Raw genomic sequence first — 12,290 nt, 5'->3', positions numbered from 1 at the left:
AGAAAGCAGCACTTCAGAGGAACACAGATCTCTAATTCATAGCAGCGTCTTAAAAGTGGTCCAGTCTTACCTGAGTGCTGCTTGATTGAAAGTCCCCCACTGCACCAAATCACTTTTGGAATGACTCATTGCATCTCTTAAGCTCTCTACAAACGCAGGTAAGATTTGCAAGACTTCTGTGCCATAACTACTGCCCCCTAAAAACTTCTGCTTCCTATTTATCATTTCTCAAAAAGGAAAACTCAGGTCAGACTCTTACCATATCTTCCATAAAAACTGCTCACACTGACGAATCAGTAGTTACCTTCTACACAAACTGCTCACACTGACGAATCAGTAGTTACCTTACACAACTTCCCAAACTTTACTGCAGAGACAGTTTTTAGCTAGTGCATTCTTTGACACAGACATAGTAATATAACCATATAGAAAATTAGTTTTTAAGAGCAGACCTGCCAAGGCTGTAGAGACAACTCAGCAGTTAAAAGGCACACTGCTCTGAAGGACCAGGTTTAGGTCCCAGTTCCCACCTCAGGTGGGTCACAACAGTAATTCCAGCTCCAAGGGATATGATACCCTAAGGTCTCAGTAATCTGTATGCACATGGTGCACAAAAACTCTTGCAGGGACTCTTGCCTCTCTGGTCCCCCATCCCTAGTCCACCTTACTCTCTTCTCTTTCTCAGTCTCTTTCCATTTTTTGTTTTTGTTTTGTTTTTTTGAGAGAGTTAGATAATGTCTCATTATGTAGCCATGGTTGGCCCAGAACTCACTATGTAAACGTGGTTGGGCTTGACTTGTGGTAATCTTTATCCCTACATGGTGTACACCACCATGTCCAACTCAAAAACTTTGTTCATCAAAGAAAATAATAAAAGAATGACTAGGAAACATGTGCAATGAGAGACCATATTTGCAAGTCAGAAAAAAGTTAATACTCAAAATTTGTAGAAACTGTAACTCAACAACAAAAAAACCTGGCCAAAGTTCAGGCAAATGACTTAACTAGACATTTCTCAGAGAATACGTATATATGGCCAACAGGCATATTAAGAGACGTTCAACATCTCTAATCTTCAGAGAAATAAAAACCAAAACCACAATGGCCTATTATCTCACACTCTCTAAGATGGCTACCATCCAAAAATGAATGAATGAATGAATGAATGAATGTGTTAGCATGGCTGTGTTGAAATTAGAGCCTCTGTATGCTACTGGTGTGGTTGTAAAATAGTGTGGCTACAAAAAAAAAAGTCTTCTGCTGAAAAAAATTAAAAATAAAACTACCACACAATGCAGTTTTGGGTATTCAAAGAATTGAAAGAAAAGTCTTGAAGAGGTATTTACACACCTATATTCATTGTATCATTCATAAAACCCAAGAGGCAGAAGCAGCCCAAGTGTCTATGGATGAGTGGATAGATGAAAATGAGGCCATGTATCTATAAACGAATGTTATTCTGCCTTACAAGTTAAGAAATCATGGGTTAGAAAGACAGCTCAGTGTCTGGAAAGTGCAAACATAAGGACCTGATATGACTGTTAACACCCAAGCAAACAGCCAGGCAGGGCAGAACATGCTTCAATCCCAGTTCAAAAGAGGTAGAGACAGGCCTCATCTAATAAACAAGGTTCAGGACCCAATGAAAAATCCTGTCTCAAAAAACAAGGTGGGGCCGGGCGGTGGTGGCGCATGCCTTTAATCCCAGCACTTGGGAGGCAGAGGCAGGCAGATCTCTGTGAGTTTGAGACCAGCCTGGTCTACAAGAGCTAGTTCCAGGACAGGCTCCAAAACCACAGAGAAACCGTGTCTCGAAAAAACAAAACAAAAAAAAACAAAACAAAAAAAACAAGGTGGGGAGCCAGGCACAGTGGTGCACACTTTTGATTCCAGCACTCAGGAGGCAGAAGCAGGTAGATCTCTGTGAGTTTGAAGCCACCCTGGTGTACATACTGAGTTCAGGACAGCCAGAGCTACATAGTGAGACCCATAATGAAGTCACCTAACTTCTACATCCACACATACATATGTGCCCCTCCATATCTGTATATAGATATACGCAGTTTAAGAAACAGGTGAGGCTGGTGAGGGAAATGGTGAGTGTAGGAAAGGTAAATTATTGTGTATTTTCTCTTATATGTGGACTCTGAATTGAAATATGTATTCGTGACACAAAAGTAGAGGGGGGAAACAAGCTTAGTGTGGGGAGGAGGAACAGAGAGGGTTGTAGAGGAGTAAATATTAACAAAGTACCATGACATCTGTGTGTGAAAATGTCATACTGAAACCCATTATTCTATACACTAAAACTCATTAACGAAAGTAAGAAACCAGGCTGAGCATGGCCTAATACAAATATAATCCCTGTACTAAGGAGGTTGAGGCAAGGAGATTGTTGAGTTCAAATCCAGTGTGGGGTATAAAGATTCTGTTTACTAAAAGGAAAAAACAGCCACACATGATGGCACACGTCTAGAATCATACTACTCTATTTGGGATGCTGAGATAGCAAGGTGCCAAGTTCAAGGCTTTCTTAAGCTACCTAGAAAACTCAACATAGGCAACTGAAGGAAACCCTGCCATAGACAAAATAAAAGTTAAAAAGAACCAGGGATATAGCTCAGTGACTTGGTGTGGGACAATTGTCTGTCAATTACATTTTAAATAAAGGCTGATTGATCAGTAGCCAGGCAGTAGTATAGGCGGGACAACCAGACAGGAAGTATAGGCGGGTCAAGGAGAACAGGAGAATTCTGGGAAGAGGAAAGCTCTCTCTGCAGTCCTGGCCCAGAAACAGAAGAAGCAAGATGTGACTGCCTCGCAGAATAAGGTACCAAGCCACGTGACTAGCATAGACAAGGATAATAATATAAGTTATAAGAGTTAATAAGAAACCTAAGCTAATGGGCCAATCAGTTTATAGTTAATGTAGACCTCTGTGTGATTTCTTTGGGACTTAACGACTACAGGACCGAGCAGGATAGAAACCTCAGACAACAGTGACAGAGCACTTAACCAGCATATACATGGCCCTGGTTTCAATCTCTAGTATTGAAAGAAATGAGAAACTGTGATAGTGCCTGCCTATGGACACAGCATTGTAGTCTTGGAAAGGAGGCAGTTGAGTTTGAGGCCAGCCTGGCCCACATAGGGAGAAAATGAAAATTCCAACACATGGTGCAACATAAGCTTTACAGACTTAAGTCAAGTAAAATAAAAGAGGTCAAAAATGACAATGCTGGGGGAGTCCACTTATATATATAGCGTCTATCATCAAATTCAGACACCGTGGCTGGGGAGGGGGTAGTAGTGGAGAGAAATGGGAATTGTTTATAGGCATAGGGGTTCCAATTCTGCATAATGAAAGCATTCTGGAGACCTACTGCACAGCATGTGAACATACTTAGCATGACTGAATTGAACATCTCTACAGTGATTAATATGGTAAATCTTGTGAGTTTTATCGCAGTTTTAAAAAGATAATGCAGGTTTTACACTCTTATCATGACAGACATATCAAGGGTCCTCTTCGACCTTAGACATTTTTCAGACCTTTGCCCTATGTGTTGTATTCAGCAGAATGAAACAAATCAAAGTTTCTCAAATGCCTTTGGAAGAAAAACCAAAACACTAGAGGTATGCTTCTTCTGAAACCCTTGGGTTCAGACTGAAGCCTCAAAGAGACTCCCTTCTCTATCAAAAGCAAAATCTTCCTGGGCATGGTGGCACCTGTTTTCAATCCTAGCACTTAGGAGGCTGAAGCAGGAGAATAAGGAGTTGGAGGCCACCCTGTGCAACATAGTTAAGACTCTGTCTCAAACTAAAACAATGAACAACAAACACATTCTACTCAACCTTTGGATCCTCTTCTGTACCAACTTCTGGGAATACTGCCCAGGTCTAGAACAACCTGTCCCACCAATCAAGAGCTATGGAGTACTTACAGAATGCAATATTGCTTAACCCAAGCAACAATACGAGGTTCCTAACTCATCATATACAATAGGCAGTAGCTACCAAAAGCAAACATTCAATACCCTAACTATCCACTAATAAGAAAGTTTCCTTATAAGAATTCTGATGATCCAGAATTGTCTATGAGCATTTTAATATTTACCAAGTTGACAGAATATGACTTTTCTGAGGGGAGGGAGTGGAGAGGTTGAAACAGGGTTTCTCTGCATAGCCCTGGCTGTCCTGGAACTCGCTCTGTAGACCAGGCTGGCCGTGAACTCACACACATTTGCCTGCCTCTGCCTACCTAGTGCTGGTGTTAAAAGGCATGCGCCACCACCGTCCAGCTTACAATATGACTATTTAGGGCTAGAGAGAGGCTCAGAGATTAAAAATTCAGAGATTCTTCAAGAGGTCCTGAGTTCAATTCCCAGCAACCACATGGCGGCTTCCAACCATCTATAATGAGATCTGGTGCCCTCTTTTGGTGTACAGGCAAAATTCTATAAACACAATAAACAAATAAATCTTTAAAAAAATATGTATGACTATTTTAAACCAAGGAATTAGCTGGGTGTGGTAGTACACATCTTTAATCCAAGCACTGATCTCCTGTAGTTCAAGGCCAGTCTGCTCTACTGGATACAGAACTCTACTGGAGTTCCAGGATAGTCAGGGAGAGATCCAGTCTTAGAAAATAAAATAAAATAACCAAGCAACTGGTCCTGCATAGGCATGTTTACTCTGTCTCTAGTCACACCTTCATGCACAAATGCTCACTGTCAACTATGAGGCTTGCTCAGGGAACCAATGGCTTACATGGGATCTTGGCCTCACCATTTATCAGCTGTTACCCTGAGTACTAAGCCAGTCTCACCATTTTGAGGATCTAAAAATCTTAAAAGTCCTCAAGTTATGGTAGTGATAGTTCATTATTTGTTTTTAAGATTTATTTACTTTTAATTATGTGTTTGCTGTGCATCTGTTTGGGATAGTGTGCATGTGAGGGCAGGTTCAAGAGCCCAGAAGAGGGCATCAGATCTCCCAGAATAGGAGTTAGAGAAAGTTGTCAGCCTCGCAAGTGGGTGTTGGAAACCTAATGTGAGTCTAAACAAGCAGTACACATTCTTCATACTGAGCTGTCTTCTCCAGCCCCAGAAGTGTGACGGTTTAGGTGAGGATACACAAATCATTTTAGTTATAAACTGAAGCAATGTGGGAAGAGAAAGATAGTGTCACCCAATATCCTACTGTAACAGATTTCCTAAAGACAACTACACCTAAATTGAGGTTTTTACCTACTCTTGACTCTAAACTCCAGGTCACTCAGGTCACAGGTTAAAAAAAGTAGAAGGTGAGATCATTTCAGGCAAATATTCATTCAAAACTATGTTCGTATTGCAGATGCCTCACACAAAATCCAGTCTGGGCGAAGGAGGGCGGCCAGGGAATAACTGCAATAACTGACACAATGGCATGAAATAAACGAGCAATGAACAGACAACACACGGTCAAAGGGAGCAGGACTGCACAGAAATGGCAAAACTTGGACAAAGTTGGAAGAAGAGCTGGCCAAAGGAGGGGGTCACAGCCATTGGCACTATCTGGTAAAAGATCAAAAATGAGTCCAATGTGCCCGGGAAATAACATGGCACTAAAACAACTGGGAAACGGGAGGTGGCATAAGCTAATCCTGCCCAGGGCTTCAGTGTATGCTGCTGGCCAGACACACAGATGAAAACAGACATCCAACTGGCACATGCAGAGGAGTGACAGCTGGCTAGGACACAATGACAACCAAGAAGTACAAAGTTCATTCGTCATATGCTCTCAACAGACAAAAAGGATAATTCAGGCGCCTTGGTTTGGCAAACCAAAAAGAAATCAAGCCACAAGAAGAGAGCGTTTCTAAGATATTGAGCACCCAATAAAGACTTTTATTACTGTGCCCCCAAGAGGAGCATGTTTTATCAAGACTTCAGATAACAAATTAGATGATTTTCCATCTGCTTCCAAAGCTCATCTCCTCAGCAGTGCCTATCAAGACTTGCTGTAAGAATTTAGAGAGGGGGGAAAATACTGGAAAGAGGAAGAGACTGGTTACCAGCAAAACAAAGGGGTACTTCTTCCCACTATAGAACCCCAATGTTTCTGACTACCAAGGAGCTTTTAGAAAAAGCAAAACGAGCTCATTAGTGAAGTGTTCATTCTGTACTAAGCTATTTAACAGACTCTAAATCAAAATGTAGCCATTCTACCCAAAGGATAAAATATCTCACTCTCAAAAAACATTTAAAATATAACTTTACAATAGAAAATACATATCTCGCCGGGAGATGGTGGCACACACCTTTAATCCCAGCACTTGGGAGGCAGAGGCAGGCGGATCTCTGTGAGTTCGAGACCAGCCTGGTCTACAAGAGCTAGTTCCAGGAAAGCTAGGACTGATACACAGGGAAACCCTGTCTCGAAAAACCAAAGAAGAAAAAAAAAAAAAGAAAATACATATCTCTCTTAATGAATTCCATGACCCTAAGACAAATCACTAACAGGCTTTTTTTTTTTTAATCTCCTGTCTTCTGGCCTTTAGTCCTAAGTACTTGGTTCTTATGCTTTGTACAGAAAATACAGGAAAGTACAGGTAACGTTTTTCTGTACTTATGACACAAATATAGCTTAAAATAAAAATTTATGTATGAAATCATCATATATGGGAAAAATTAAGTCTTAATTAACACTATAAACTTGATCTTGCCTTTAACTGACAGTTAATGAAAACACAGGCAGCCTTCAGACTGAAATGAAATAGCCCAAGTTGAATTTACTAGATACATAATGGTTCCTGCTAATTTAGAGTAAAAGGCACCACACCTTCCAAAACCCACTTCACCTTGAAATGAATACATAAAATGTTCTTAAAAAAATATTATTGGCAAGAGTGGGGTGGAGAGGTGGCTCAGCAGTTAAGAGCACTTCCTGATCTTGCAGAAGAGCTAAGTTCAGGTCTAAACACCCAAAGTACTCAGCTCACAACAATCTGTAACTCCAGCTCCAAGGGATCTGACCCCTTCTTCTAGCATGTACCTGCCATTCATGCTGTAAACATTTATACATGCAGGCAAAACACTCATACACATAAAATAAATCTTTTAAAAAAGGCTTCTTCGCTTGCCACACCGATCTATAATTCAAGATTCCATCAAAAGTTTAAGTATACCATACATATATGTAGCTCCACTCTTCGTATTTTAGTAATTTATTTTATTACAGAGACAGACAGAAACAGACAACAAGACTTTCTGTTTTCAGTCTCTAAATCTTAGTCTCAAGAAAAATCTTGACCCTAATCAAAATAAGCTGGTTATCTGTGGTAATTATAGTAACTTTATGTTTGGCAACTGTCTCAAAGTTTTTACAAACGTTCAAGCGCAATGAAAATGCTGTCAAAGGTCCCTTTCCTCTGGACCAGCGACAACACACTTCACAGATCAGTTAAGATAGGTGTGAAGATATGAGTCCTAAGCCATAAGTATGTTAAAACAGGGAATGGCTCATGTCCTGTCAAGAAAATGATCATCTAGTTCAAACATGATGAACTGATTAGGCAATCCAGCTTTGCCTGCAGCTTTTTAGGAGACAGTGACTTTTACTTTGTCTTGGTTTTCTAGTGAAATTCTACTGCAATGCAGGAAAAAACATACAAACATACAAAATACCCAAAGAATCACCACTAAAATTGCTAGTATATCCCTTCTTGGAAAATTCAAACTATACTACTTGACACAGACAATACTTGGAGTATAAACAGATAAGCTGAAAGCTATCTTTACAATTTGCCCAAACTTTCTGAGGGGAAAAAAAGAGACAACTTAACAACGCTCCTGTGGGGCAAACGTTATATTAGTGCCACAACAGAGGCCAAAGACACTGTGTCATAATCCTGGGGGAAAATCAATTCCATTTCCCCTACTTATATAATAATAACAATAATAATAACAACAACAACAAGAGCCTGGAACTTGATCTAGAAGTATGTTTAGAGAGTAGAACATTTATTGAAAGAACTTTTGGAAACATTTGATTAAAACTAGACCCATTTATGAGAGATCAAGGCCCATGATCTATATTAATAAATAAATAAATAATAATCTTTTTGTTTTATTTGTTTTTCAAGACAGGGTTTCTCTGTGTAGCCCTGGCTGTCCTAGAAGTCTCTCTGTAGAACAGGTTGGCCTTACACTCAGGGATTCCTCCCTCTGCCTCTCGAGTGCTGGGATTAAAGGTATGTTCACCACCACACGAATTACTGTTAATATCTTAAATAACTATTTTGTCCGTACAAATTATTCCTCCAGATACAGCACAGCCACAAAGGCTGTCTGATTCAGGGAGGTCCGGTGGCTTGATCACTTTTCGTACTTAACACCTTGGCAGCTATTCTGCAGGCTTTGCACGTATTAATGAATATGAGAGAAGTGCATGGATACATGTAAACTGTACATGGAGAATGAGCAAATATATTTTCAGCTGATGTCCTCATAAAGTAGTCATTTACTTAACTGTACCCCCAAAATTAGCATATAAAATGGCAATTGAAAAAATAGGCAGCTTTAGAAGGATAACACAAACTTAGACACATTTACTGCTTCAGGTCCCCGTGCTACCAGTTCACAAGAACAGTCTTTCACTCAAAGGTTAGATGCCTACTATGTGCCTGCACTATACAGGGCAATCAACAGAAAAGCAGAACAAGAGCCTCCCAGGTCTCCTTGAAACACAAAAAGACATACCCATGAAGTTATAACTATAAAGGGTTTGCTCAACACACATGTCCAAATGTTGGCTACCATGGTCACCCATAACAACACTAACAGGAGATCATAAATAATTATGACAACCTCAGGCCTGACGATCTTAAAACATTTTTACGCTTAAAATAATATTGCCTCTGCCAAATCCTTGCTATTCTCTGATTAATGTTCGTATATTAACCAGACTGAGGCTGTTTTGAGTTAAATGAGGAATGCAATTGTTTTTTAAGGAAAATGAAGAGTAAACGGACACATTGTTGCACTGTAAAGCTAATCTGGTTTACCTCTGCAGCTGCCAATCAATAACAGTAAAAACTAAGAGACTTCATAGTCATACAGGAAGACAACTTCAAAGTTATAAGGCAAGAAATTATTTTCTGGGTAGAGAATCCCTGGTGTGCCATGAAAGATACCCTAACTAGTTTCCTTCCTTGGAGGGGTGGGGAGTGGAGGCAATATTCACCGTGAGTGGATTAATTCATGAAGGCTTTGTGACTGCTCACATTCCCCCGGGCTCATCAGAAACAGGTAGTCCAAACAAAAAAATCAGTTTTGGTCTTCAAGATTACAAAGTAATTTTCTGGCCCTGTCAAAGTACCAGTTTTACTGGCTTAAACTATATTAGGGAAATTTTATAAACAGGTGTGAGCCTTTAACTGTGAATTACAGGTGAAAGGTTTGCAAGCTGGGAACTTGCCATTTGTTTCTATGGGCTCACACACCAAAGAAAAAGACACGGAATTACGAGTGGGTCTTAAACAAGAAATGTAAACCGGCTTCCAGTAGCTTACTAGAGGCAAATGCTATTCTATTTAGGGCTAATAATGAAGCAAACAATCCTCAATATCGCAAAGGCATAGTGAAGAAGAAAACTAAAGAAACAGAGCATCTTCAAAGGAAATGTCCCAGCAAATTTAAATTTTAGAAGCTGTGCATTGAAGCCTTCCATCAGTCTCGCTATTTTCTTTTAACCACAGTATTTTAAAGTGAGCTCCGTCTTGCATGCCCAAATTAAAGCCCAACAAAGGGGAAACAAGGAAAGTGTCCCGCAATTTACCTAGCTGAAGTCACCAAGAAGCCTAAAAAGCGGGGTACCTTCTCACATAGCGGGCCAAGTGGCAAGAGCATACGAGAACTCACAAAGTTTTGAAATGGCATTGACAGGAGGCAAGGGGAAGACAAGGGGACCGGGAGAAGGAATCACAGAGCAGCAGAACCACCGCGCGCGGCCGACGCGGCGAGTTGGCTGCCGAACAGCGAGTCGCCGGCTCGGGACGGGGCTCGACCCAGCAACTTCGCGCCGGCGCCCGCCGCGGGCCTCCCTCTCCCGCCCGCAGCCCGCCGTCGGCCACCCACCTTCCTTCTCGGCCCGCGCCGCAGCCACCACGAGGGTCATCACCAGGTGCAGCGCTCCCAGGAGGCCGGTGGCCGCGCTCCGAGGACCCCCGCCGCGGCCGGCCGCGGGCTCCAGCCCGGCCCCGGAGGACGCGGAGGCGGTGGCGGCTGCTCCTCCTCCCGCCCGCTTCCCCATCCTGGCCGGCCGGGGGCCGCCGAGCTCGAGGTCCGGCGCGACCCTTCTCCGCGAGGCGACGGCAGCGGCGCGGGAGCCGTGGTCCGGGCTGTGGCCGAGATGCCGGATGAGAGAGCGGTTGTGGGCCCAGGGCTCGGGCTCCCGGAGTGGGTCCGGGTCGGTGCGTGCGTGGGAGCGAGAGTGTCAGTCACAGCTTCGGCATCGGCATCGCCTACGAAGAGCCGGAACGGAGAGGCCGCGGGTCAGGCACGGCGGGCGGCCATACTGGAAACGGGCAAGGGCCGCGGGCCCCGGTGCTGGCCTCTGAGGGGCGGGGCGCGGCGCAAGGTCCCGCCCCCTCCGTGCCAGCACCTGGGCGGCCCCGCCGGTTCGTGTGTTCGCCGTGGAGTCCGTGAGCTCCGACTCCTCGTCCTGCCCTCAGACTCCCACGGGCTTCACCGACTTGACGGGCCGGGGCGGCCAACCGCACCCTGTCACCGCTGCCCGGCCCGGGAGGAGGAGGGAGATAGACCCGGGTTGGCCAGGAGTTAAGATGGCGGCCCAAGCTTCACGGAGGCAGTGACGGCAGTCACGTGGGAGACGGGGGTGGCCACGCTGCGCAGCCGCATTGGTGCGTGGGCGGGGCCCGGCCGCGCCTCCGACGCCGGGACAAGCCCCGGTCTGTACTGCAAAGTCTGAGCCTTCCAGAGGTGTGAGTGCGCATCCAGAGTCCAAAGCTGACAATCCGTGCCAGTGACTCCTCTGGGTCGCACCTCTGCCCCTCGGTGCCTTTGACGTGGAGAGTGTTCAGAGTCTGATTCAGTTCCTGGCAGTGCTTCCTTGAGAATGGGGACCCTCTGTGTTTATGTTTGTGGCTTCCTAAGCTTCGTACCCAAGAGGGTGCCTCGTCGTACCTCTTGGCCAAGGAAAGAGCTTTGTGTGTTGTTTGTTTGTTTGTTTGTTTGTTTTTGGAAACTTAACCGTGTGCGGAAAAATCATCAGTTAGGGAGAAGCCCAAGGTCGCAAGTGACTCTAGAAGTCAGCCTGGGCTTTCCCTGTCTTGGAATGAATAAGATGTTTCTATGCATATACTCATTTTAAAGGCCCAAATCAAACGCTGTGTGCCTTAGTCTCCTTTTAGAAGACATCTCCTGTCTCCCAGACTAATGTTCTTGGTGTGTATGTCTGCTCTCTACAAGACTTCATTTAAACCCTTTGGGGAAGAGGAAGGATATTGTCACAGTTTGCTAGTCTGGTCACTTCCTCCAGATCCTAGCCCCAGAGTCTTTTTGCTTCCCTCAGCTTTTGGTTGAGTTAGTCGGTCTATTTAAAAGGCCACATTTGCCTAGTAAATGTCTTACAACAAGCTAGAAAAGAAAATAGAAGTTCAAAAAATCTTTTAAAAAGGAACTCGGGTGCTGGCCTCCTCAGTGGTCCTGTTTGTAAACAAGCATGTAAATGTAGATGTAGACTAATATATTTTGAAGATGACCTCAGCCCAGATGGTTTTTTGTTTGCCCCACCCCTTTCCCCCAAGAAAAAGTCTCATTCTTTGGCCTAGGTTGATCTAGAATTCGCTGCATAGCCCAGGCTGAACTGGAACTCACTGCCTTCCTTAAAAGTCCAGAGAGTGTTGGGATAGAGGCATGAGCCACCATCCCAGATGTGTTAATAGTTTGTTTAAAAAAAAAATAATAATTTTCTGGCCCGGCGGTGGTGGCGCACGCCTTTAATCCCAGCACTCGGGAGGCAGAGGCAGGCAGATCTCTGTGAGTTCGAGACCAGCCTGGTCTACAGAGCTAGTTCCAGGACAGGCTCCAAAACCACAGAGAAACCCTGTCTCAAAAAACCAAAAATAATAATAATAATAATAATTTTCTGAATATTAGCACTAAATTTAAGTTCCTTGCTTTCACTGGGGGGTGGGGAGAGGGGTGTCCTAACCCAGGGACTAATTTTGTTTGTGATGTAATGAAATAATCATAAATATCTCTAAACTGGTTTCTGATATGTAC

At 43.5% G+C, this 12,290-nt stretch overlaps 1 protein-coding gene across 2 annotated transcripts in view; it reads right to left on the bottom strand.

The window, feature by feature from the left end:
• The window catches only part of Tmem131 (transmembrane protein 131), a 164,122-nt gene extending 153,372 nt beyond the window's left edge, over positions 1 to 10,750 (bottom strand). Inside the window, exon 1 of one of the 2 annotated variants that reach the window (XM_041655933.1) lies at positions 10,122 to 10,750. In XM_041655933.1, coding sequence (XP_041511867.1) covers positions 10,122 to 10,296 — 175 coding nt within the window. In that variant the 5' untranslated portion in view covers positions 10,297 to 10,750. The remainder of the gene's footprint in view (positions 1 to 10,121) is intronic. The other variant, XM_041655932.1, reaches the window with a different exon arrangement.
• Between the last annotated feature and the right edge of the window lie 1,540 nt (positions 10,751 to 12,290).

The sequence above is a fragment of the Microtus oregoni genome, unplaced genomic scaffold, assembly GCF_018167655.1.
Source record: "Microtus oregoni isolate MIOR12 unplaced genomic scaffold, Mior012 000007F_ref0000211, whole genome shotgun sequence".
Taxonomy (NCBI): Eukaryota; Metazoa; Chordata; class Mammalia; order Rodentia; family Cricetidae; genus Microtus; species Microtus oregoni.
Note: the sequence above shows the minus strand (reverse complement) of the source record. Positions and strands in the feature narration are given on the sequence as shown.